A 27,712-nucleotide genomic window follows, 5' to 3' on the forward strand; every position below is an offset into this window, starting at 1 on the left:
CTAAAATCCTACTCCAAATCTATAACCTCATTCTATTATTAGTTCGAATCTTCGAACTTGCTATTTCATCTTTAGCTAAAATAAAAAAGCCAAACCTAAAGATAACTCTTATCCTATTATTTTCCTACAGTATATAATAGCTTGTACAATAAGTTTATTCCTTTGATAAGAAATGGCGCTATTAAGTTCATTATTATATTTTTCTAAAGATAATGCTACTGTTCGATGAACATAAATAAAATTTCATGTAAATCTATCGACTCGTTCGTATATTTACAGTTATTCAAAGTTGAAGTGTCATAGTATTCTTTCACAATGGAAAAAGCATAAAAGTACATATTTATTAAAAACCACCGCTGCAAACAGATCGATACCAACAGTTCTGAACCACAAATTGTCAATCAACGAAATGCTATCCTACTCGTCACACTACTCTAAATTCTATTCGAAAATAAACCAAGCGTTATATTGGGTTGTTCGGAAAGTAATTTCGTTTTTTTCGGTGGAAGTGAAACACAATTTTTTTATAATGTATAATCATTTTATTAAATTATATATTCTCCATTTTGAAAAACGAAATCACTTTCCGAACAATCAAATCCAGAATACAACGTTAAAGTACATCTATCGCAAACATAAACGCGAAAAGCGATCAGTTAACTCTTTTCCACGTGTTTATAGAAAGTGGTAAAGTGGGTTTTATTTTCAAAACCATTTTTGTGTCAAAACCATTTATGTGTCAAAACCATTTATGTGTCAAAACCATTTTTGTGTCAAAACCATTTATGTGTCAAAACCATTTTTGTGTCAAAACCATTTTTGTGTCAAAATTATTTTTGTGTCAAAACCATTTTTGTGTCAACACCATTTTTGTGTCAAAACCATTTATGTGTCAAAACCATTTTTGTGTAAAAACCATTTATGTGTCAAAACCATTTTTGTGTCAAAACCATTTTGTGTCAAAACCATTTTTGTGTAAAAACCATTTATGTGTCAAAACCATTTATGTGTCAAAATCATTTTTGTGTCAAAACCATTTATGTGTCAAAACCATTTTTGTGCAAAAACCACTGATGTGTCAAAACCATTTTTGTGTCAAAACAATTTTTGTGTTTCACGCCTCGTTTCGATCTCACGGTACGACGTTCCACCGTGCAATTTAGCTCAAAATGGTCGTACCACCGTTTTCAAGAATTCGGTGTAACGCGAAGGTAGGGTTCCCAAAAACTTTGCAAACGCGGAGCTGAAACGTCGACGAGGAAACACGGTTACACGTAGGCAAGTTTAATACGGCAGTTGCGAGATCGGCAAATAAAGCAGGCTCGGGTAAACGTTGGAGCTCTGGAGGACGGCGACTCATCGCATAACTACGCGCGAATGTACGGCTCGGATTATCGTCCAAGGGGTGCTCGAAAAGTGCCACCCTCTCTTTAATTAAAAGAAACCTCCAGAGCCGTTGCTTCCTCTTCCTGCGCCTCGTAAATCTTACCGGTGTTCCGTGCCCGGCGGACAATCAACGGCAAAAATTTTCGCCGGAACTCGATCGCGTGGACGCCATCTTGCTTTCACCGATCCCTCTTCTTCTTTGTCATCGAGTCCCATTCCACGATTATTTTATATCTCGACGTCTAATTTCGCGAACAATCCGCTCGTAAATTGCTCGTTCACCGAGATCAAATATTTACCTCCCGGTTATAATATACAGGGTGTACCGATAATCGTTACGTAACTAAACAAGGTTACGCGTTGTTTATGTAAGTCGTAAAATAGAATCTTTCGCGGAAATAACGATTGTGATTTATTCGGTAAAACGAGTGTTACGAATGTATTTTTGTTCCTTAGGAAGTACATCTCTGAGAGAATTTTCGTAGAGAAATTATTACACCGAAAAATATGGAAACTCGTTTGTAACTTATAGGGGGGTACTCTGGTGAAACTTCTGTTTTTAGAATAAACAAAACCTAACGCAAAAGTTCGATTCTTCAGGTTATCGATTTTTGACTCACGAATAGATCTGAAGAAGAAGAAAAAAGAAAAATTGCAAAATTTGTTTCTAACCCCTAACCGCGGACTCCATATTGAAACATAAAAATTCTCTCTATAGTTTCTCGAATACTATTTACCATGAAATACTTCCCATCAAAAGTTCCCAATACCCGTTCCATCTTCGTGTAACAATTAATATCAAATTACACATCCAAATATTCAATAACAATATTCCAATGTCAGAAAGCAGGATGCTCGGACAGTAACTTCTAACTTACACCCCTTCTCACTTACAACGAAAAAATGTCGTAAGAAAATTTTAAAAACCGTCTCAATATTTTACATTTTTCGTCAAACATTTGGTAATTCGAAAAGTCATTTCATTTTTTTTTTTTTGGCGAAAATGAAACACGATTTTTTTAAAATATATAAACATTTTACTAAATCATATATACTCCACTTTGGAGAACGAAATTACTTTCCGAACAACCCGATGTATACATATACATCAAAATCTTGCACGCTTCGAATCGATCACGCGCTTGTGCAATCGATCGCGCCATCATCGATCACATTGCGGAAGCCGTCATTCGTAAGTCGAAAAACGAGTGTACTACTTACTCGTGAATGATACCGAACAAAGAAACGACCGATGTGAAAATTAGAGCAACACCCGTTAGATCGAGTCGCGACTCGCGCGATATTATTCCGCGGACGCGCTCGAAGCGCACTTAAGCGTTCGCTCGCGCGCTTAAATCGCTCGAGTCCCTCCCCCGCGTGCCCCAGGTCGCGCAGGGAACCCCCCTCCTTCTCACTCTCTCGTTCCCCACGAGCTACGACACGACGACGGACGCAGAATTCCGAAACACGGGGACGAGTAGAATCGACTCGACCGTAAACGGGGTTCGTTCGCGCGAGCGCATCGTTCGCGCTGAATTCGCAACAAATTCACCAGGTGGTTCGCGTGAAAGCCGATTAGAGAGAGCGAGCCGTGAGGAACAAGAAGAGGAAAGGTTGGAGGGGAGAGGAAAACAGGGAAACGACGGGGTCAAAGGTGCGCGAAAGTATGTAGGTTGACGATGGCTACGCCATTGCACGGGGCCCGCGTCGCCTCGCCTAATTGAGCGACAATAACACGTCCAACCGTGGCGTCGGTGCACTCGATGGGTGGTTGGTCGGTTGGTCGGTCGGTTGGTTGGTTGTTGTCCCGTGTCCTCGTCCGTTATCGTTCATCATACGTAACGCGGGATTGAATTACGAGAGGAGTTCTGGCGGCTGATTATGATTCATGGGGGCGGCCAATGACGAAAGGCCCGCGGATAACGCCGGGTCCGTGATTCGATTCTCGCGCGACGTTTACTTCGTTCCGGGCGAATATCGCGACCGATTCGCTTATAGCGCGTACAGCTCGCGCGTACAGCTCGCGCGCACGGAATTCTAAACGGAGAACGATCTTTCTCGTGACATTGTGCGTTCTCGCGGTGAATACAATTTTGTGTTTCGAAAGGGGGACAAAAGGGGTGTCGGATCCGTGGATTCGTCGTTAGGAGAGAAGTGACCATAGTCTCGAACCCATCCCTTGTTGAACGCGCTTATTTCGTTAAGTAGGTGCTGCGAGGAGTGGGATAAGTAGGTCTGAGTAGTACCATGGAACAATGGAATCGTTTGTTTCCTATTCGGTATTAGCGAGAGACGCCATTGATTTACAGTTTTGCGAAATTGTTTTGTTTGGTGTCTTTTCTTTGATTTAGTTTGATTTTTAAATTGTTTAGTGTCCAATCTACGATTTAATTTGATTTATAAATTTAGTGTCTTTTCTTTGGGTTAGTTTGATTTTTAAATTTGTTTAGTGTCTACTTTTTAATTTAGTTTGATTTGTAAATTTAGTGTCTTTTCTTTGGATTAATTTGATTTGTAAATTGTTTAGTGTCCACTCTTTGATTTAGTTTGATTTGTAAATTCAGTACCTTTTCTTTAGTTTAGTTAATTTGTTTTGTTTAGTGTCTTTTCTTTGATTTAGTTTGATTTTAAAATTGTTTAGTGTCTACTCTTTCATTTAGTACAGTTTGTAAATCTAGTGTCTTTTCTTTGGATTAGTTGGATTTGTAAATTTTTTAGTGTCTACTTTTTAATTTAGTTCGATTTGTAAATTTAGTATCTTTTCTTTGTTTAGTTTGATTTGTTAATTATTTAGTGTCTATTCTTTGGTTCAGTTCGATTTGTAAATTGGTAAATCTTAGCTTCTATTCAGATTGGTTAGTAAATTGGTAAATCTTCTCTTCCATTTAGATCGATTTGTAAATTTGTAAGTTTTCTCTTCGGTGTGGTTTCGTGTCTAAATATGAGTTTCTCGTTTCTAATTTATACAAGTAGGGCAGAAGTGATGATCTGTACGGTTGTTTAACCGTTTAGTAAAGAGAATAATAAAGGAGGATATGTATTTAGAACAATCTCTTTTTCTCCGAGTCTAACCCCTAAGGATTCTCTTCCTCCGAGTCGAGATACTTTCTAGACTTAAACACTCGGAGCATGCATTGTACCGTATTACAGAAACACGATATACACGTGTTAGGAATAGATCGAGTATTCTTGTACGATAAGAAACGTTCGACAAGGAACCTCAACCACGGTTCATGAAAGTTGCAGCCAGTGCAAGCAAAAATAAGGATGCAGCTACCTTTTCTCAGCTATGGAAACTCGAGTTTAATAACCCACAGCTGTGTTCCCCGGAGATTTTTACGATGTTTGAAGGGACGAGTCTAGAAGTGAGTCAACCGTGTCGTAGGAATGCGATGTACACATGTTGCAACATGTTAAATACGTCTAGACGATAAGAAATAATTTACAAGATCGTCTGAACACTGTTTATGCAATTTTTCCAGGTTCGTAGAGTTCACGTAATAACACTGTGCAGAATACCACGCTACAATTGAGACGAGAAACACAAAACTATTTAACTTTAATCATTTTGCAAAGAAACGTATTAGGTGAGTACATACATCGTGTATATAGAGCACAAGCTGGATACCTCCATTTGGTTGCCCCGTTACCCAATATTGCAGTTTCGAATTAAAAGTATTCAAATTAAAAATTGAGAAACAACCTGGAGACCTCCCACTTACAAAGCAAATTCTCCGATCCCTTGCCTCGTACACTTTCCCACAAAAAGTTTAAAATTAATCTCAGCTGTGAAACCATGTTCTATAGAACATCATCGTTCCTGTAGACTACACGTTGGAACAATATTCTACAGAACATCGTCATTGCTGTAGATTCGTGCTCCAAATATCATTAAAATCTCCAGGGGGACACAGCTGTGTATCTTCTTATAAGTTGTGCTAATTCTCTCCAAAGTACTGCTCTAATGCTACCTCGAGATAAATAGGTACAAATGCGACGCGTCCTTCGCTATTCTCGTCGATGTCCAAACGTTACGTCTCTCGTGAAACTTAAGATTCCAAACGTTAACGTTTTTTCCTTCGTCCACGTGTTTCGAATGGATTTGAACGTATTTGTGAACGATCGTTTCAGTCCACCTTGGTATCCGTGTAAATCGACGACTAATTGTACGAACGACTCACGATCCGAACGTTGTTCAAGAGACTCGGTTCGCGGTGTCGTTCCTCGGTAAAGCGATTTCCAAATCGCGAGAATCTTCGCGTCGGTTACTCACCGCTTCGACGGAAGCGATTGGCGCGTGTAGAACGAGCGAACAGGAAACACAAGCTGGAACAGTGGGGATGTTGCGCGGCAGAAATCACCGAGTCTCGGGATCCGTGCACAATTGCAACGGTCGTGAAACATACAGTGGAAATCCTGACTGGGCTGAATTTGATCTAGCAGTGAACAGGACCCGGACGCTAGGTAACAATAGTCGATGTCCTGCGCTCGAATTCTTATCCGAAGGTTGTTAAGGCGATACGTTATCAGTGTCTTGATTCGCCTCTTCTTCCCTTTACGGTTCTTTCGCGTTGCAGTCGTTGGATCTATCTCGTAAATAACGAGGGAAGTAAATCTCCCGGGGAATCGTTCGTGGAAGATAACGGCTCGCGAAATGTGTCGCGAGAATATCAGAGAGACGCGGAGGACAACGTTTCCCTTTGGCTCGTATTTTAAAGCGGAGAGGAACGCCTGAAACTTTGCGACGTCGAATAAAAGCCACTTAGAAAGGATGCCTTAAAAGTGCCTCGAGCGAGAACCGTCTGAGCGCGACCGATCGAACGAGAACTCCAAAGTGACACGACCCATAGGGGAAGGAAGGAAACCTAGTCACCCTTTCCTACCTCGTGTAACCCACTCCAGCCCCTCTGCACGGCCAACAGCCCGGAGAGAGGGCATTTAAATTGTAGCCACTTCCACGGAGGAGAGGGTCGGACACTCGGGGCGACGAAAAAAGTCAATTGACCCTCTGCGCGCCAACTACTTAAAACAACATCACTCCTCGGTGAAGTGAGTCGGATGACTTTGCGGAATGATAAACGACGCGGCGAGGGCGAGGAGGAGCCAATAGATGAATCGACCGTACGATCGAACGAAACGCGGCGTTACCGAGCCACGCCGCGGAAAAACCGTTCTCTCTGCGCGTGGTATCGTTCAGGAGATCGCAAAACGACGGAAAAAGTTCGCATAAACGATTCACTGTGCTCGCTGCGACCCCCACGGCGCGCCACTCGCGAGTCCTCGTGTTTTGCAGATCGAGTAGTTTCGATCGCGTGGATGTTCAAACGGTTGGTGAACCGCCGGTGAAATTCGTCGAAAGCGGAAGAAGGCACCAGAGAACGGTGTAGAGGGTCCAGGGAGAAAATTCCGACTGCCCAAGGTCACCGTCAAGGAACCGTTCACCTACCCCCCACTCCGTTTTCTGGATCGTTGATTCACTAGGAGGCAGTTGTGATATTATCTTCTACACAGAATGTAGAAATACTCTCGAGATTGCTAGGAATCTTTATCGTCAATCTCGAGCTCTGAGAGCGATCTGACACGCACTGCATTTAACGGCAAATATTTTCTTCACTTTCGATCCATGCAATTTGATTTGAACTTTGATGATGCTTAGAAATCTACCGACCGTCGACGAAAACGTGGAATCTTTTCTCGAGAGAATGTTCCTCGCGTGAATACGAATCGAAAAGTCCTTTACCGTTTCGCGATCCGAGGCTTCGTTACCGAGATACAAGCGTTCAAAGTTCCACCGCGCGCGTGAGCGCGCATCAGCTGATCGGGATGCAATGGCGCCGGAAAGACTCACCGGCGTAAATTTCGATCGCTCGTATCTCGGTAACGGAGCTTCCGATCGAAAAACGGTAAAGGACTTTTCTCTTTATTTTCGCACGAACAATCCATCCCGAGGGAAAGAATTTTTTTTTTGTCTTAAACCAACGCGCACGATACAAAAATTGAGAAATTCGTGCGGTGAGAAACGTAACCGCGTTCACGGTCGAAAGAAAAGTCGTTCGCGGATCGCGGAGCTACCGTTAGCGAGCGCGGGCGATTCGCGAGCGTTCACTGGCGCGCACGATCCTTGGTGGTAGAACGCGTTCGCGTCGTGGCCGCGACACTGGCCTCCTGGAAACCTGGCTAGGTTCGCGGAACGTGCTCGACTTCCGTCAAAAGAAAGCCGCGTGCCGTGCGCGCCGCGATCCGCTCGCGACTCGTCGCGATTTCCTCGTCGCGCATCAATCGCGCGAGCACAGACCGACGGGGTCGTAAATCCTCGTTCTTCGGCGCCGAGGTCGCGTCCGGTCGTTTGTACGTCATAAACCTGTTTACGGCCGCTCTAATCAATGAGAATTTATAATAACCGGCGCGCAACCAGAAAAAACTTCTCCTACGCCGGAGCGACGCGACTCGCTCTGACTCGCTCTAACTCGCTCCCTCGCTCGTCCAGACGAGGGGTTGGGTTTTGCGGCTATTCGTCCATCGATCCGCGGAACTTGTTCGCGTTTAGAAACCGAACATCAACGTCCAGATGCTTCTAATTTATCGATAATTGGCGAATGATTAGCCAACCGACGAGACGTATTTTCGACGAGAGTTTTTCTACGCGCACAGGTCGCGAAAAAACCACGGCTCGTTCCAGTGAGTTGCACTTGCAGGTTTCTCGTCGCGCAAGGGTGGTTAATCGGCAGGGCGATCGATTAGCTGGAAGTTTTAATTTTCTTTTTAGCGGAACGGAGTTACGTTACGCTTCTTTTTTTCTTTTTTTTTTTTGCTTTATGAAAGTGTAGAAAATAATTTTCGTTCATGGAACGGTTGTGTCGTTTCCTCCACGATTGTTTCAACGATTGTTTCAACGATTCACTCGAGAGGACCGTGGAATCTTTCGATCGTAACGCAATCCTCGCAAAAAAACGAGGAATTAATTTCGTTGTTTCGAATGTTCCAATTTTTTCGATTTAAAAACTTTCGCCAAGCCCCGAAGTAATTTCAAACTATTCGCCGTATCGCGCGCGGAGCCATACCCTGAAAATGATATTACGGATAGTTCGAAACTAGCGAATTAACGAAGAATTTTGCGTGACATCGGAGCCCCACAGGCGGAAAACTATGGTCCAATTAAATTTTGTTATTATACAAACTCACGTCTCGCTCGTAAAATTTAATCGTACGATTATTCCGTTTTCTACTTATTTTTCTGACTCTTCTATTTTACACAGAATTATTACTATATCAAATACCACCGAAAATTTTACTTCTGTTGAATTAACTACTGGTAGAGAATACAGAACTTATTGTTAGTACCAGTAGAGAGTTAACAGGAGTCAGTTATTCCAATCCAAAGAGTCGACGAATTCATTATTCCGGTTTCTACTTATCTTTCTGACTCTTCTGTTTTATACAGAATTATTACTATATCAAATACCACCGAAAATTTTATTTTTGTTCAATTAACTACTGATAGAAAATACAGAACTTAGGACTAGTAGAGAGTTCGCACGAGTCAGTTCAGAATTATTACTATATCAAATACCACCGAATTATTACTATATCAACTACCACCGAAAATTTTACTTCTGTTCGATTAACTACCGATAGAGAAACAGAACTTAGGACCAGTAGAGAGTTCACACGAGTCAGTGGTTCCAATCCAAAGAGTCGACAAATTCATTATTCCATTTTCTACTTATCTTTCTCACTTTTCTGTTTTATTCAGAAATAAATTCTGTTCGATTAACTACTGGTAGAGAATACAGAACTTAGCACCAGTGGAGAGTTCACACGAGTCGGTTGTTCCGGTCCAAAGAGTCGACGAATTCATTTATCGGTGGAAATCAAGATTCGCGTGTATCGGTGATAAACAGGTCCTAGCCTATGGGCGCCATTGCTAACTTAGGCCTGGGAACGGTTCCCATACACCGATGAGCGTAAAACAGTGTGGACTGGAACAACTGTTTTCTTCCGCGAATAGAAACCCGTCCCATCGACCGTCGCTGTTCACCGCTGCGCCCTGGAAGTTGTCCAAGGGCTCTTAATCTAGTTCTCCTAACTGGAAACGCGTGAAACGGTACCAACGCGTGCAACACGAAGTACGTTGAAACGTGGGTAAGGAGTTGTCCAAGTTTTCCGCGGCTCGTCGCCTTGTTTTTCGCCCGGACCGTGTCCAGTGTCTCGTAATCCTTAAGTGGTCCATTGTTTAACCTGGCGACCACGATTCCTCGCGAACCAATTCACCGACCGATCTTGTAATTTCAACCACGTGCAAAGTAAACGTGCAGACAGGTCCCATACGTGCGAGAATCGACCGAATATTTTGAATACTCTCTTCCTAAACTACCAAAAATTCTATAAAAAAAAGAAAATTTGTTCTTCTTTCGATCTTGAATCATTCAACTTGGAACTTACTCGCGAGAGCGTACAAATGGAACAGTAATCCTATTTTCCGTTTCCAAGTACCAGCAGCTAACAATTTCGATCACCGAGTACTGTGACTCTATAGAGAACATTATTAATAACTATTCTACTGTTATAGCAAATCACGCGAAAAAATTCATGTAACGTTCTCTTAAGTGTACCAATAAACTCACAAAATTTCATTTTAATAGATCACGTATTGCTCTTAAAAAAAAATCCTAAAGACTGTCCAATTTCTCAATCTCTAACATTCTCACCTAGGCTCACTTTTGAACCTACTCGCCCCGTTGACGCAAGATGATCGCTACCCGGTCATTATCCTCGAGAATGTACCTACTCTCCAAAACCCATCGACCTCGAACCCCAAATCCAAACCGTGTGGAAATCAAATAACAATAACATCGCCCGAGAGAAAAAGCCCGCGTCTCCTATCCCCCCAGACCTAACCCACTCAGCGCGAGCGAAAGGCACTCCGTCACTCCCATATGCGCACAAGGGTGATGTATAAAAAAAAAGAAGTCAAAGGATACGGAACAGTCGCAAGAAGACGTTCAATTAACACGTGCTCGCAAATCATCTCCGGGCGTAGATTCGGACAGCTCGATATCCAGTGACCCAGGTCAGTCACCGTTCTCGAAGACGTATAAAAAGATGATAGGTTTAACGGTTAGCAGAGCTCGTGTTGAGCGTTACGCTCCTCTCTATCCGAGAAATACGTACTCTCCGTAACGATATCTCGGTGCAACGGTATTGCTCCTCGGAGGGGTTCATAAATCTCGGTTCCCCGCCAGTTTTCATCGACGTTAACGCGATACATCCTCGATGACCGTCCCGCGTAATGCGTTTACCGTCTGAGCAGACGTCATTAGTCAGGATCGACGGCAAAACATTGGGTCAAGCATCGTACCGACACGCTAGAATACGTCCCATGCTCGTACATCATTTGCATCGCTGTTCACTACCAACCCACCCTCTGTCATCGCGGAATCTCGCGCGTTGTTGTTTGCACGATTCGAACAATAACCTGGCTCCGTGATAGAGAATTTATACAGGCTGGGGAGGAGGGCTAATTAAAGACCTCGTTGTTTAATCTCTGGCCGGTAATTGCGTTTGCTCGATACCTAGCCAGATCCGATCTTTCCTCGTCACTCGGTGCGATCGTTGTTACAAAGTGGAGAGACACTTCAGTTACGCAAACTTTCATTATACCCCGTCGTTTATTGTACGGTGAGCCAGCCCCACTTTTTGTTCCGCGACACCGTGCCAGCTCGTGCTCGAAGGATAGTCCGCGATTCCTGTTCGGGGAATGTATGCGCACGATTTAACCCTTTAACGTACGATCCTCTGTCAGAGACTCGGTCGACCGTCCAAAATACACAAACCCGTGTGACTCGCCACGGTGAACGTTTGATACGCTTCTTAGTGGCGGTTGGTTACTTGAAACGTTAACCTACATAATGTAAACGCCGCCTTTCGCCGGGGTTGGAACGAAACCGCCATTGTCGGGGAGGCACGATTAACGGAATTTACGGAACTGGAACAATGGTACGTTTCCCAAGAAATTGATCGTTCTCTATTTTGGGTTGAATTGATGGAAAGGGGGGAAAAAATTCTATGAACGAACGCGGACAGTCTCGTATGATCGTAAATTCTATGGGGGTCGGTACCGACCGTTTCAAGTTTTTTATATTGTACCTTGGAGTAGAGTGAAATGAAACTTTTCAAAAAGTGATTCTCAACGTGACTTGACAAGAAAGGAAAATTTGTTTCAGAGACATTGAAGGATTAATTATTCACGACCAATGAAAATGTAATGTTTCGGATCAGTGGATTTTTAAGAGTCAAGGGGTTGGTGCTCGAGAACGTTAGTAAATTATATTTGTACGTTAATGTGGAATAATATTCTGTGAAATTTTAATTACTCACGAAGGATAATGTTTAATCGACTTTTTCTTTATTCTCGAGCCAGTTCGTTTCAATTAGCTCTACTTCGATAAATCCACAAATAAATGGAACAAATAATTTCCTTTGCAATACTATTCGTACCAGTGGATGAATATCGAAAAAAAAATATGTGCACTGGGGGGTTAATAAAATGTCAGTACAAGCGTGCGCGTAGTTTCGGTCGATGAAAACGATATAAAAAATAAAAAAAAAACGTTACAAGGTATGCGCTCCGACGATACCGCGTGTACGATGTCACGCACGCGTGATAACGGCCGTGGAAGGTTTCACCGCGCGCCGGACCGATGAGACCGGGGAAAATCTCGTTCTTCTCCCCCCTCTAGCTATTAAATTTGCTCGGAGAACCCGTCGATATCGAAAGATTGAAACTTTTCTTGAAATCCGATTTAACGAGATCGAAACTTTCGACGAATATTCGAACTCGTTACAAGATAATGGCGGCACTCGGGACGCCGGGGAAATTTAATTTATTTCCGTTAAATATTTCAACCGGCCACAATCTGTCGACGCGGTGAATTGATTTCGATAATGTCGTTCGATTAATTGCTCGGTGGTGGCAACGGGTTATCGACGCAGTATACCGCGAACAGTGAATTTCGCTCCATTATTCTCCAACTACGGGCCGGGATTCGCGGATATCCGCTCGGCCCAATCGCGCGCGTCCATGTTGCACTCGCGCGGAGAAGTACCGATGCAATCGAAAGTTCTCGATGTACCGTGCGTTTATGGGAAAATGGTCAGCGGAAGGAACACGGGTGCGATTGGTCGTAGCGGATCAACCACGCCTATACGCACCAGTGATCTCAGTCGCGGTGTACGATTGGCGGAAATGGTTCTCGTGTACTACCAATCGCGTCGCTTGACACGTCGACCTTCTTCTCGTCGATGGATAGTACATATGCTAACTGTAGAAAATTGAAAGCAGCTAATAGCAACGCTGTGTGTGGCGGTAGAGAGGGGAGAGCTAGTAGATTATAAATAAAAATGGGGATATTACACTCGTTGGCCTTTTTCTCACGAACAGACAGTACACCAGAAGTTCGTTAGAAGATCGAAAACAGCCAATAGCGAGGATAAGTGTAGTGGTAAAGAGGGAAGCCAATAGACTATAAATAAAAATGGGGATATTACACTCGTTGGTCTTTTTCTCACGAACAGACAGTACACCAGAAGTTCGTTAGAAGATCGAAAACAGCCAATAGCGATGATAAGTGTAGTGGTAGAGAGGGGAGCTAGTAGATTATAAATAAAAATGGGGATATTACACTCGTTGGCCTTCTTCTCACGGACGGACAGTACATATGGTAGCTGTAAAAAATTGAAAGCAGTCAATAACGATGATACGTGTAATAGTAAAGAGAGGAGGTAGTAGAATATAAACAAAAGTGGTGATATTACACTCGTCAGCCTTCTTCTCGCGGACGGACAGTACATATACTACCTGTAGAAAATTGAAAGCAGCCAATAGCGACGATACGTGTAATAGTAAAGAGAGGAGATAGTAGAATATAAACAAAAGTGGGGATATTACACTCGTCGGCCTTCTTCTCGCGGACAGACAGTACATGTCTCTTTTTCGCAAACGAACAGTACATCGGGAGTCCATTAGAAGATCGAAAGCAGCCAATAATAACGATACGTGGTAAAGAAAAGAGCTAGTAGACTACATGTGAACAAAAATGGAGATATAACACTCGTCAGCCTTCTTCTCGCGGATAGACAGTACATATACAAGCAGTAGAAAATTGAAAGCAACTAATAACAACGCTGTGTGTAACGGTAAAGATAAAAGCTAACAGATTATAAACAAAAATGGGGATATTACACTCGTCGTCCTTCTTCTCTCGAACGAACAGTACATGAGAAATCTGTTAAAAAATCGAAAGCAGCCAATAGCGACGATACGTGTAATAGTAAATAAGGGAGCTAGTATACTACGTATAATATAAAAAAAAAAAATGAAGACACAACACTCGTCGGCCTTTTTCTCGCGAACGAACAGTACAACGAGAATCCGTCTCGTCCCACGTCCGAATTCGGAATTCCACGATCGGCGAACGTTCTTTCCGTGCCCCCTACCCACCCCTGCCCCCCTCTACGTTCGAACAGAAATTACAGGGGCCATGTGCTCAACGTTTGCAAGGACCGTTAGCTGCTTGCACACGTACGCCACCGCGAACGGATCCGATAATTAATTTAGCGCCGTTAATCGTGCACGGTCTATCGAGCGCCGAATACGGAGGTACTTTAAAACGCGTCGATTAATACAGCCGTGTTATTACGCGTGCAACAGCGATACGCGGGCTGTCTCGCGCAGCTTTATGACCTCAAATGTTGCCGGTTCTCTCGCTGTACAGGGTGTCCCGTAATCGATCTCGGTGCCGATCCCGCGTACGAAAACGAATCGAGGTTACGAGAGTCGATTCCTCGTGGCGAAAATGATTCGAAAACACGAAAAACGCGTCTCTCGCGCGACACCCCGCTTTCAAGAAAATCTCGGTCGAAACCGATTCGGGAGTATTGAAACTCGATTCGACGAATCTCGCTACAATTCGTAGAAACGAAAGGATCGTTTGTAAGTCGAGTTATCGATTGTTTCAGTATTTTTGTAATTTTCTTTTCCATTAACTTTGCACGTTGTGCGCAGACCCGAGACCGATCCACCGACCCGTGAAAGTACCATTGAAATTAATTTCCCCGACAATGGGGCGCCGTACGGGATAACTTTTCGCTTCAACGTTTTCGATTTATTTTTGGCACGACTGTAGCTCGAACCACGGGCCACCCAATATTTCTTCCACCGAGTATACCGTGCAACGTGTAGGTCTTTAAGCCCGGTATTTAGTTGCACTCTATGAAACGACCAGTGAGGATTCGTGCCACTGGGATTTTAATGAAATTTCGAGGTGGACCAGGAGTTTCAATCCTTAATACTCTGTAGAATATTCCGGCCGATTAATTGATATTTAACCCTTTGCGGTCGGAGCACACCGAGCGAATCATACCGATCGGTGCTATTACGCTTGCAAGACGATACGGTGGAACGTATTCGAAGGATTGTCCTGTAAAATGTGTAAAAGTGTTCTCGACCTTGATGCAATGAACGCCATATATTATTAATATTTGTAAAATCTTCAAACTCATCATACCTTGAAAAACGTTTTATTTACACAAAACGAGTTTATTATTCGTATAATTCGAGTCTCTTTCGGTATAATCGCTCTGCAGGAAAAAAAAAGACCGAGAAGAATTTTTTTCTGGATATTTTTCACACGCGTTTAATTGTCGTTATCGAGAGGGTTGTATTTTTAAAGTAACCGTAGTGCGATTTACGAGTCTCTCGAATGCAGCTCGCCTAACGAGCGAAACGACGAAAGCGTTCCGAGTCCGGCTCGCCCTCAGACCGCGAAGTGTCGAATCGTAAAAAATCCTACAGTCTAAGTACTCGCGAAGGTGCGCTAAGTGCAAGGAGCGGCTGCTTCGTAAGCACAGAACCCGAGGTCGAATCCCGTGACCTCGGCTTTCGCCTTCAATTCCGATTTTTAATCGTTCATTTACACCGTCACGTTTCGTATAATGTATTCTACGAGACACTGACAACCGGACGAGGCTACGAATTTGGAAAAATTCAACCGCGAACATAATTTCATCTCGGAATCTCGTTCTCGATAATCGAATCTCATCGTTCTAGAATCGTGGAAAATATTCCTCGAAATTTCTCGTTCGATTATTTATCCTCGAAGTCGCGAATTTAAAAAAAAAAAATGAAAGCTATTTTCGAATGTACATTCGAGATAAAAAAAATACGCCATTTCCCCAGTGTTCGTTTCAGGTTCGTTTCGGGTCCTGATTACCAGGACTTTGTTGTAACAGTATGAAAAGGACTTCACCGATCTGTTCGTTACACTCCAATCGTTGGTCTTTTTCTCACGAACAGACAGTAGACCAGATATTCGTTAGAAGATCGAAAACAGCCAATAGCGATGATAAGTGTAGTGGTAAAGAGGGGAGCTAGTAGATTATAAATAAAAATGAGGATATTACATATTACTCCATCTCATCGTCGCGAATCGTGTAAAATATTCCCCGAAATGTCTCGTTCGATCATTAATCCTCGAAGTTGCGAATTAAAGATTAAAAAAAATGAAACCTATTTTCGAATGTACATTCGAGATAAAAAAAAATATGCAAATTTTCCCCAGTGTTCGTTTCAGGTCCATTTCGGATCCTGATTACAAGAATTCCGTTGTAAGGATGAAAAGGTTGTAAGGTTGTATCGACCTGCTCGTTGCACTCCATCTCATCGTTCTAGGATCGTGTAAAATATTCCTCAAAATATCTCGTTCGATTGTTTATCCTCGAAGTCGCGAATTTAAAAAAAAAAAAATGAAACCAATTTTGGAACGTACATTCGAGATAAAAAGAAATACACCAATTTTCCCTAGTGTTCGTTTCTGTTGGAATACAACGACATTGAACCATGCAGTACTTGAGAAGTCGAGGAATGGTGGATGAGCTCGATACCGGCTTTCCTATTTTTTCCGTTGGTGTGCCGACGTGATCGTTACAATCTACCCACTTGTTCATAACCATACTCCACTGCACGACTGTATTATATTTATCTAAAAATAAACGTCCTATTTACATTTTCTCTTGTGCCAAACAATTCCATAATCCCACAGTTTCAGGTTCATTTCGGGTCCTGATTACAAGAACTCCATTGTAACAGAATAAAAAGAACTCCACCGACCTGCTCGTTGCACTCCATCTCATCGTTCTAGGATCGTGCAAAATATTCCCCAAAATGTCTCGTTCGATCATTAATCCTCAAAGTCACAAATTTAAAAAAAAAATGAAACCTATTTTCGAACGTACATTCGAGATAAAAAAGATACACCGATTTTTCCCAGTGTTCTATTTTCGAGCGTACATTCGAGATACAAAAGATACGCCAATTTTCCCCAGTGTTCGTTTCAGGTCCATTTCGGGTCCTGATTACCGGGACTCCGTTGTAACAGGATGAAAAGGACTCCACCGACCTGCTCATTGCACTCCATCGAGCGAAAATTAATTGGAACACGCCCGGTGGCTCGTGCTCGGTTGGAAATTTGTCGAACGATTAAAACGAGGAGGCACGGTGTGTCGAATTATCGAGTTGTCCGATCGAGATTGCAACAATTGTCGCTGCAAACAACCGGCTCCCCTCTGCCCCCCGGGGGCCTGCTGTTACGAGGGAGGGGCAGAGAGAGGGAACGTTCTGCGTATTTATCGCGCATATTTATTTCTACGCGGGACGCGTTTGTCGTTTCTGTTGCAACTGCGATTAAATATTCCCGACCGTGCACAGTTTTACGGGATCCGGTGGATCAGATAAACGCAATATCGTGTAATGGCGGTGTTTCTGGGTTTATCGAACTCCTCTGTCCGGGGAGTCACGAACGCGTTGAAAAGTATAATCTCGGAAGAAGAGGGTTGCTTCTTTCGAAAGTTTCGTACGTACGAGATTGTATCGTTACTGTTTCGAATTCTCGTAAATTGAGTATAATCGGTCCACCATCGGATAATTATTCCCTTTTCGTGCAAATAAATTGCACGTATAATATACCGATCATTTTTTGCCGTTTATTGTTCGTTGATAATTTGTTGGTCGTACATGTGGTTGTACGATTGGTTGAACAGACAAGGATAAGCTTTCATCCATGCTTCTCTGACTCTTTTAAATTTTTCAACTATGTAAAAGATAGAAGGAAGCTGTGCAAAGAATCTTTTGTAATTAAACAAGGTGTATAAATTTTCGATATTTTGATTATTAGAATTCAAGAAGAGGTTAGAAAGATTCTTTCGATATTTTTGAAATGCAGACTCTATGAAAAATATTTCCGAAACCCGACCAATTGTACAACTATATTCGCCCCAGGATCGATAATTTAATTCCCCGATATTATACATTCGCCCGAACTTCGACAAGCGAGATGTAATTATTCGCCCGAAATTCACCACTCGCCAGCGTCAGCGAATCGAGCTCGTCATCTAGTTTAGTTGAAATTGGAATAGAGCTATATTTTTGTTACCACTTCAAAATTCTCGATTGTGAAATAGATAAGATATAACGGTGTGAAGAGCGATCTGTAAAATGTTACAATCGAACTTTACAATCGAGCGTGGTATTTTAATTTTTAATATTTTTATAATTCAAATCCACGAAGAGATTGCAAAAATATTCTTTCCGTTTTAATGAAATAATTCTCGATACTTTTATAATTTAGACACCCCGAAAAATATTTTTTATCTTGTATACTGTTTTATCTTCAAGTCTTACTATATATCTTTTATCTTCGAATCTTATTATACATATTTTTATCTACAAATCTTGTATATTTTTATCTTCAAATCTTACATATTTTTATCTTCGAATCTTATATATTTTTATCTACGATCAAATCTTATTATACATATTTTTATCTACAAATCTTGTATATTTTTATCTTTAAATCTTATATATTTTTATCTTCAAATCTTGTATATTTTTATCTTCAAATCTTATATACTTTTATCTTCAAATCTTATATACTTTTACCTCCGAATCTTATTACATATTTTTTTCATCTCCGAATTTTATTACATCTTTTTTATCCTCCAGTCTTATTGCTTACAAACTTCTCATCAACAGTACTTGCGACTAAATTGTCTTCCCGATCGATAAATTTCATTTCCCAATCGTTCCCCCGAACTTCGACAAACGGTACGCAACTATTCGCCCGTAATTTGTTCGGCAGCGTCAGCGAATCGAGCTCGTCACCGTGATCTGGTTTTAATTGAAATTAGGGTAGAACCGGCGGCAAGATCACTGCCAACTTCTCCGACAGATTAGAAGATGGAAGGGAAACCCAACCGGCGTGGCGCGCGGCGTCTTCAAACGGTCTGTGCCGACAATGGCCCTCCTACGGCCGATTAAATAGAGCAGACCGCTCGGTGCGATTGTTGGAGAAACTTTCGGTGCCACGTTCAAGTTCGGGTCACTTCCGACCGCCTCTATTTGTAGGCTGCGTTCACCGTGCCCCTCCGGAAGAGAATCGTAGGCGTAGCGGAACGATTCTACGAGCAAGTTCGCCGAGTTACCGGGTCAGAGGAGTTCGTAAAAACGCTTAACCTTCTCGACGTCGTGGCGCGCGCCAGACCCGGCAACTTCGCGCGTTTTAGTTCGTGGAACGATTCGGCTACTCTCGGGGGGACACGACGACGACGAGGACGAGGAGTGGTGGGGGGAAGGAGTCGCGAGGAAATTCCGGGGATGCGACGCAACCGTGAAACTTCGCGTACCGTGTACGAACTTTTTCGTTGCGCTTTGAAATTTAAATTACGAATCGTGGACCGCTCGTGGAGTATCGTGGAACGTTAAGACGAGAGTGAAACGTTCAGAGAACAGAACGAAAATTGTCAAGATCGTTTCGGTACGACGAGAACGATTCGGACTCGTTAGTAACGGACAAGTATCGATACTCGGGCGATTCGAATATTCAATGAACGTAATTCGAATACCGTTCGAGTACTCGAGCGTGTCCGAAGTACTCGAACGGTATTTAGGGAAAATTGCGCGTCCTTTGGATCCGATTTGCGTAAGCTGGCCACCGCGCTGATCGGCGAGATCGATTTCCGTAATTGAATCTCGTTATGTTTACAGCGTCGGCGTAGAATAAATAAATAAATTCGAACGTTATCGATTCGACACGAACAATTCTACCCCATTTTATGCACGTACGGCACACTGCGAATCTGGGTGACACTCATCCAGCAAGTATGTTGAACCCAAACGCGTCTCCCCTTCCATATTTCTCGGTTTACTTTTCACTGGATCCCGCCAAGGTCAGACGACGAGGGAACAGGCGCCGTGATTTCATCGATTCAACGCAGCTTTACAGCGTATGGTTGGGTCGATTACGATGCTTTTATTTCTGCTACGTCCACTGCTAACCGATCCACGGTGAACCGACTCGCAAGATGGATCTTTAACCCTTAAGAAGGCATGGGGGGTCTAATAAACTCTCCACCGGAGAACATTCTACGCTATTGCCTGACATAGATTACCTACTTTTTAATTAGATTAAACAAATTTGTATGCATCACTTATACGTCCAATATAAGAAAATAGTATTCGCTCGTAATTGAAAAAAAATCAATTCTGAGTTTGGCAGTCTGGTACAGATTGCCTACTTTTTGATTAGATTAAACAAATTTGTATGCATCACTTATACGTCCAATATAAGAAAATAGTATTCGCTCGTAATTGAAAAAAAATCAATTCTGAGTTTGGCAGTCTGATACAGATTGCCTACTTTTTGATTAGATTAAACAAATTTGTATGCATCACTTATACGTCCAAAATAAGAAAACGATATTTGCTCGTAATTGAAAAAAAAATCAATTCTAAGTTTGGCAGTTTGATACAAACTGCCTACGTTTTAATTAGATTAACAAAATTCAAAGTTCTTTTGCACTCGAGGCTTGTTTGCTACCAAAAACCGACGCCTCGAGAAAATCCTTCAAGTCGTAAAATTAATCTATAATTGAACATTTTTTATATACTTCACATACACGCGTTTACACTGTAGAAGAACGTAATATTTAAATGTCCAATTTGAATTCAAAACCACGGAGTTTCCCCGAATTGAAAACAGTACACTTAATTAGGTGACGATCGAGGATCTCCTCTCGAGTCCAAAGGGTTAAAGTACCAAAATGTCTACCTGACTCGCGGAATCCGAATCGATCGCAAACGCCAATTCACGCGTAATAAAAAACGAACATGATCGATCGTATCTCGTGCCACGGTGAATGAGATTATAATATAATTTATGCTAATGTAAATATCACGATACGATCAAGGACAGAGATCTTCGGATCAAGAACAAGGCCGATTACAAACGACGAGTTCTTATCCTTCCTGTTTAATAAATTAACCTTCCATGTGCTCTAATACACTCGTATACGGATACGTGATATACTCGATATTCCTAAATATTAATAAACACCAGCTACGTAAACATTCTCACTTTCGTAGACGATTCTCTATCTAGGTTATTCGGAATTTCGTTTTTTTCGGTGAAAATGAATCACAATTCTTTTAGAACGTATAAACATTTTACTAAATTACATTTTCTCCATTTTGGAAAACGAAGTAACTTTCCAAACAACCTAATAAAATTCTCTACCGTTTGTTTACACAGATTCCTAAGTTACGAAAAACTGAATCGCGAGATTACAATAATTCGACACTCGGATTTCCCCGGTTTCAAGGTGTTTTTAACACCAATCCGACCATCCTCGGTGTCAAGAAACCATGAAACCCGTATAAACATTTTACTAAATTACATATTCTCCATTTTGGAAAACGAAATGATTTTTCAAACAACCTAATAAAATTCTCCACGGTTAGCTTACAAAGATTCGTAAGTTACGAAAAATTAAATCGCGAGATTACAATAATTCGACACTCGGATTTCCCCGGTTTCAAGGCGTTTTTAACACCAATCCGACCATCCTCGGTGTCAAGAAACCATGAAACCCGTATAAACATTTTACTAAATTACATATTCTCCATTTTGGAAAACGAAATGATTTTCCAAACAACCTAATAAAATTCTCCACGGTTAGCTTACACAGATTCGTAAGTTACGAAAAATTAAATCGCGAGATTACAATAATTCGACACTCGGATTTCCCCGGTTTCAAGGCGTTTTTAACACCAATCCGACCATCCTCGACGTCAAGAAACCGTGAAACCAGTATCTTCCCTCGTTTCCGGTCATCGTGATTCACCGAACGACAACGTTCAGAGATCTTCCCGTGGCAAAAAGTCAGCTCGATCTTTTAGAAATTTCTCTCGGTTTTTTCTGCTCGTCCTTCTCACGCTTGTCGTTTCTCTCCGGCTCTCGCCGCCATGTATTAACCCGGTAGCCTACTTCCTGGCGCCAACAGCCGCGGGGCTTTCGAAAATACTTTGCGTAGCTACTCGCCGTACCCTGCGCCAGGCTGGCTCGCGAGAAGCCCTATTCACGCTCACAAAGGTCCAAGGAACTCGAGGCGAATGCCAATGTGGAAGAACCACCGTGAACCGAGCAAGTTCGCGAAAGAGACCTCGCGAGAAAAAATTGGGGCCCTCCCTCCTTGAACACGAAAACGGGGAACGCTTTAGAGTATCACCCAACCCCTGTTGAATCCATCGAGCTGAGAATCGCAATGTTTAATCGCGCAGGATGCACCTAATTGGAAAATTGATTCGTTCTTTTTTCTCGTTTTTTTTTTTCATTCTAGTTGGTCGAATGATTCGTTGAATCTTTTACCGGTTATCTTGCGCACAATATATTTTATTTTTATATTATATTTTATATTATATTTTTCTTTCTGATCGCGTTTGACGGATTTTTCGAATTTTCTCACCTTGGTTTTCTCTCGGAAAATAATCTCTAGATTGAGATTATTTTCGAAACGGAGAGTATAGTTTTCTTTTTTTTTTAGATGGAAATCGAATATTGTTATTGAACGAATTTTGAAAATTTTGAAAATTTCACTGCCGTTGAGTGTGTTTAATATTACGTGTGTCTAATATTAGTTACAATATTAGATATAATATTAGATATAATATTAGATATAATATTAGATATAATATTAGATATAATATTAGATATAATATTAGATATAATATTAGATATAATATTAGATATAATATTAGATATAATATTAGATATAATATTAGATATAATATTAGATATAATATTAGATATAATATTAGATATAATATTAGATATAATATTATTATAATATTGGTACTTATCCAAGTTGAAAAGTTTCGACATATCCGAGATAAGAATTTTTCTCGACGAAGTATTCCTAGGATTTATAATGATTCTCGAGTCACCCGGTATGTACATCGCTGAATCTTCCTCACTCATAAGAAACAAGTATGCATACGCAAGTTCAGAAAAGTCTGGCCAGCGCAGAGGTGATAAAAATGTTGTTCGCGAAAGTTACTCTCGTGACAATTTCTTATAATCGTCTGAATATACAGAGCACAATGTGCGCGTCTGCTATCTATTTCGTATTTTTCATTGGGGTTGGTATAGTTTCCAGAGAAAGTCTATCGTGCGATAATAGCGCGTTACAATTTCTTATTATCGCTGTTACAGTAATGCAGACTCTCGTGTTGTTCGTCGAAGAGTACAGTTTTCGATAGAAAGTGTACTCGTGTTAATAACAACGCGCCACGATCTCTTATTAGCGCTATTATTATATAAAATTGTCCACATAAGATGTTACGAGACGTATTTTCGGAAATTATTCGATCCAAAATTCCACTTTGAATTTATAAAGCACTCGAGAGCCTATTACGCGACATATGAGGCATCTCGAGAATATATCATTACATTTATGATAAAGATTTGCACGAATCTTAACATTTCCAAATCTCTCGTACAGAAAAATCATTCGTACGAAACGTGTGCTCTCCCACCGTGCAAAATTCCCGATAATCTACAAAAAGAATTATACCCGCGTCCTTGGATCTCCGACGCGGAGCTCTATTAAAAATAAAACAACACACGCGACAAGAGAGAACACAATACTCGCGCCCCCTACTCGATTCCTCCCAAAGCAGCGCTACCCGAAAAACTGAACGTCGAATATTTGCTAAATAAAGATTCCACGGTAGAAAGTTCACCAATGAGCACGTACCGTCGAATCGATGTTCAAAAAATGTCACGACACGCGTTGGTGCGAGAGAAAACATTTCGTACGAACGTTATCGGTGTCTAGTCGCGAGGAGAATATCCAGAGAAAGTAATCCTCGTACACCGTTCACATATTAACGATCCGATCGGTGTTACTCGTCCGTAGCGTGTTCCTACGGGCGATCGTACCGCGCGTAAATAACAATAGGGTTGGTACTCACCACCTCGGCAACGTTGCCGGAACCGTCCCTCATGCCATCTCTGTCGGTGCGTCCCCCTGCGGAAGAGAGAGAGAAAAGAAGAAGGAATCATTTATTGCGGTTACGTAATCGACGAGGTACGGAGGAGCGCAGCGTAAGGCGCTTCCGTAATCCGTGTCGTAAAATTTCAGCGACGACGCGACCGGGCACGGTAGCGAGCGACGTTTCACGGGCGTGTTTCGTTTCTGCTCGATCGCGGGACAGCCGGAGAAGGGGAGGGGGGTGGGGGTGGGGTGTCGGTGGCGATGGCGGTGGTGGGGGATTCAGGGCAATCGTTACACTCGAGTGAACAACAAATGCGATAGACGGAAGTGGCGAGGGAGCTAACTGGAAACGGAAAACGACGAACTGGTTGCACGAGCCGCGGGAGTATCATTCACCATTTTCCCCCACTTTTCACCGTATCGCGGCCGTTACCGACCGTCCGTTACGTCGACCGATTTCCTCGTTCGCGGGATCACGGACGACCACGACCACGACCGTTAATTAACGCGACCGCGACCGACGGACCGACTCGGGGCATGTCGTTCCCCCGATCGAAGGTGTCAACGACTGCCCCGGCCATATTTCCCCGTCGATGAATTATTCAAAGACACCGGTGTGTCTGAGCTAGTAAAGGTTTCGCAACGGCGAACGGTTGCGCAACCGCTCTGAGAAAACGCGTGAATGAGCGTCTGGAGCGTAACGCCGTGGAATCGAGCTTTTCGAACACCGCTACGTGTAGCCAACACGTGTATTTATAGCCCGGGAGAAGAATTGTAAAACTATCTCTACCGCAACTACTTCGCGGTGCGAGACAGAGGAATCGATGTTTCTCGTTCGCTCTTCGAGAAACTGTTGCTAAACGCGTGAAACGATTCGGGACAAGTGAAAAATTGATCGATCGAATGTTTTGCACTCGAACTACCGAAAGGGTCAATTTGACTCGTTTTAAACGTTTTTTAGATTACACGATTATCGACCTTGTCTGCGTACAATATTCGTGGGCGATTATCAAAATAGACATCTAATGGTACTCGTAAATTAATTTGTCCTTTCCCCGTCTAACTTCGAAGATACGTATGAAGTGTGATATAAATAGTAAAACGTTCATCGTTGGTAATTTTAGTGTTGAAGATGAAGGAATATTAACGGACTCGGCGTGCAACTTGTACGGAGTAAATTTAATTTTTTATTTCAATTTTTTAACAAGCTATACCCCAAAGAGTAAAACATCGTGTTTGTTATCGTTTGTGTGTTATCAACGATCGTGGTCCGGGAAGGAAAATATTGAATTTGTCGGGACGAGAGGATGGTATTGTTGAAGTTGTAACACGATTCGTCTTACAAGGGAGAGTTTTTTTTAATATTGTTTTCGCTATCGTGTAAAAACTTGTAAATCTGTTTCAAAGATGTAGCTTCCGAGATGATAAACTCACTTTTAACTCGTTTAGGGGGGAGTAATCCCTTAAGAGGGTACACTGGCGTTTCGGGTCAAAAGTAGTTTGGAATTTTTTTTCTGTTTAAAAGTAACTAGAACTGCGCGAAAACTAATAGGACATACCTTGTGCAATGTAGGTTAATGAAATATTCTCTTTCATCGAGACAAGATTTTCAACTCGAATATAAACAGAACTATATTTGTTTCTTTTACTTTTTGGTAAATTAAAATATCTATACAATAAAAATTTCCAATACTAGTATACACTAGTATATTTATATTACTCGTATATAAACAAAACTATATTTGTTTCTTTCACTTTTTGGTAAATTGAAATATCTATACAATACAAATTTCCATTACTAGTATACACTAGTATATATTTATATTACTCGTATATAAACAAAACTACATTTGTTTCTTCTACTTTTTGGTAAATTAAAATATCTATACAATAAAAATTTCCAATACTAGTATACACTAGTATATATTTATATTACTCGTATATAAACACAAGTATATTTGTTTCTTTTACTTTTTGGTAAATTGAAATATCTATACAATAAAAATTTCCATTACTAGTATACACTAGTATATATTTATATTACTCGTATATAAACAAAACTACATTTGTTTCTTCTACTTTTTGGTAAATTAAAATATCTATACAATAAAAATTACCATTACTATGGTATATATTTGGTTCAAAACTATATTTGTTTCTTCTACTTTTTGGCAAATTAAAATATCTACACAATAAAAATGTCCAGTACTAGTATATTCACTGGTACAATTAATCAAATACATACATAATTCGCTCACAAATCGTACACGTGTATTTCTAAAATTCCGCTCTATTCCAGGCCTATCTCCGACAAACTTCGATTCTTCGAAAAAGTGCAAAACGAAGAAAAAATCAACGTTTCGATGAAAAAAAAAAAGAAAAAAAAAAAATTGTCCGAACGCCACCCGAAGTCAACGACGAAACTTCAATTAGCGAAGCTACGAGTGCAACGACCATTGGCTACACGCGGAAACGTCGAGCCGGCGCACGGTTAAAATTCACCGAGACCGGCTGTTAATTAACGGAAAATTGAACTCGCGCGGCGGAAATTAGTTCGGTGCATGCGGCGTGGTCGGCAGAACCGCGTAACGTTCGTGAAGATTTAATTAGGAGCCGGTGGATTCTTGGCCGAGCGCGACCGATACCGTTCGCGACACGGTGAGGTACTTCGGGAACGACAAAGCAGCAACGCGTTGCCCATCGGACGGTGAACTTTCGTAACTTCGTCGCGATAATCAAGCAACCAAAGCCTCGGCTTTTAGCCACGTGGAAACTTTTCCACAAATGAAATTTATTCGAGACGCAATTAGTCTCGAGGGAAGCCCCGCGCGAACGAGCCGCGAGGGCGTCGCGAAAGGATTCTCGAAGGAACTTTGATCTCAATCAGCGCGGCTCCTCTGCGTTCGACGATCCCACTCGTATAAAACGGTCTAATCGCGGCAAAGGTTGCGAGTAATAGGAGCCGTGAACCTACCGATTCGTTCCGCGATAAGTTCTACGTCGAATCGCAACGATGGTCTACAGATAACGAGCTATTACTCGACGAACTTTAAACTGACTGGTTTTTCATTGATCTCGATCGGGGAAATTGTGAGGGATTTATTGCGAAACACCCTGTGCAATCTTTTTTACCTTGTACCGTTTTGTTCGTACTTTTTACTCTGCATTACCTTTTATTATACTCAGTTGTTCGGAAAGTCGTTTTGTTTTCCCGAAATGGAGAATATATAATTCAATAAAATGGTTATACACTCTACAATAATCGTGTTTCATTTTCACCAAAAAAAAAAAAACGAAATGACTTTCCGAATAATTCAGTATAATAAAAGAACAAAACTTTTTCATTGTATTTCTATTGCAATACTATATTTGTTCAATCTGACTGTTTTTTGTTTTATATTTCAACTTATCTAGACACGTGTGATACTTTTGTTCGTTCAATATGTTATTTATAAATATTCATTTTTTTTTTTTTTAATTTAGATTATTCGATTCAAGTTTGAAAACCACGCGCGAAAACGTTACGAAAAATTTAGGAAATAATTCGTTTAAATTATCGTGCAAGTATATCATTACTTGTTAGTTTGTACGATTACGGTGAACGTTGTACGAATTGACGGTCACCGGTGAGCGTCGCGTATTGCGACCGAATCGCGGCAGTCGGCAGTCCCGCGATCGGCAACATATTCCCGGAGAATACGCGATGTTTCTAAAGCGAGCGAATCTCGCGCAGCCTTCAAGGATACACGAAGCATTGCAGGTGAGAGCGTTGGGAAGATCTTAAGGGTCGATTTTGTGTGTTTCGTTTTTCGATCCGGGCAAGCGGTCCCCTCTCGAAGCTTAAGCGAATCGCGCGGGCTAATCGTCGTAATTTCGTGGGTACGTTCCCGTCCTAACGTTCCTGCGGCATTTCGGACGGAAAAGAGTTATTACCGCGCTGAAA

At 41.7% G+C, this 27,712-nt stretch overlaps 1 protein-coding gene and 1 long non-coding RNA gene across 2 annotated transcripts in view; one reads left to right on the forward strand and one right to left on the reverse strand.

Annotated features, from left to right (window-relative positions):
- Positions 1-27,712, reverse strand: part of LOC143146770 (uncharacterized) — a 272,791-nt gene that overhangs the window by 241,907 nt on the left and 3,172 nt on the right. Inside the window, exon 2 of the mRNA XM_076311413.1 lies at positions 23,747-23,802. Within this exon, the coding sequence (XP_076167528.1) occupies positions 23,747-23,779 (33 nt within the window). The 5' untranslated portion in view covers positions 23,780-23,802. The remainder of the gene's footprint in view (positions 1-23,746; positions 23,803-27,712) is intronic.
- LOC143146789 (uncharacterized) lies at positions 4,339-26,616 on the forward strand. Its single transcript, XR_012992080.1, has 3 exons — positions 4,339-4,751; positions 4,869-4,973; positions 26,069-26,616. It is a non-coding gene; the product is annotated as an uncharacterized LOC143146789 (long non-coding RNA).

The sequence above is a fragment of the Ptiloglossa arizonensis genome, chromosome 1 (genome assembly GCF_051014685.1).
Source record: "Ptiloglossa arizonensis isolate GNS036 chromosome 1, iyPtiAriz1_principal, whole genome shotgun sequence".
Classification (NCBI taxonomy): Eukaryota; Metazoa; Arthropoda; class Insecta; order Hymenoptera; family Colletidae; genus Ptiloglossa; species Ptiloglossa arizonensis.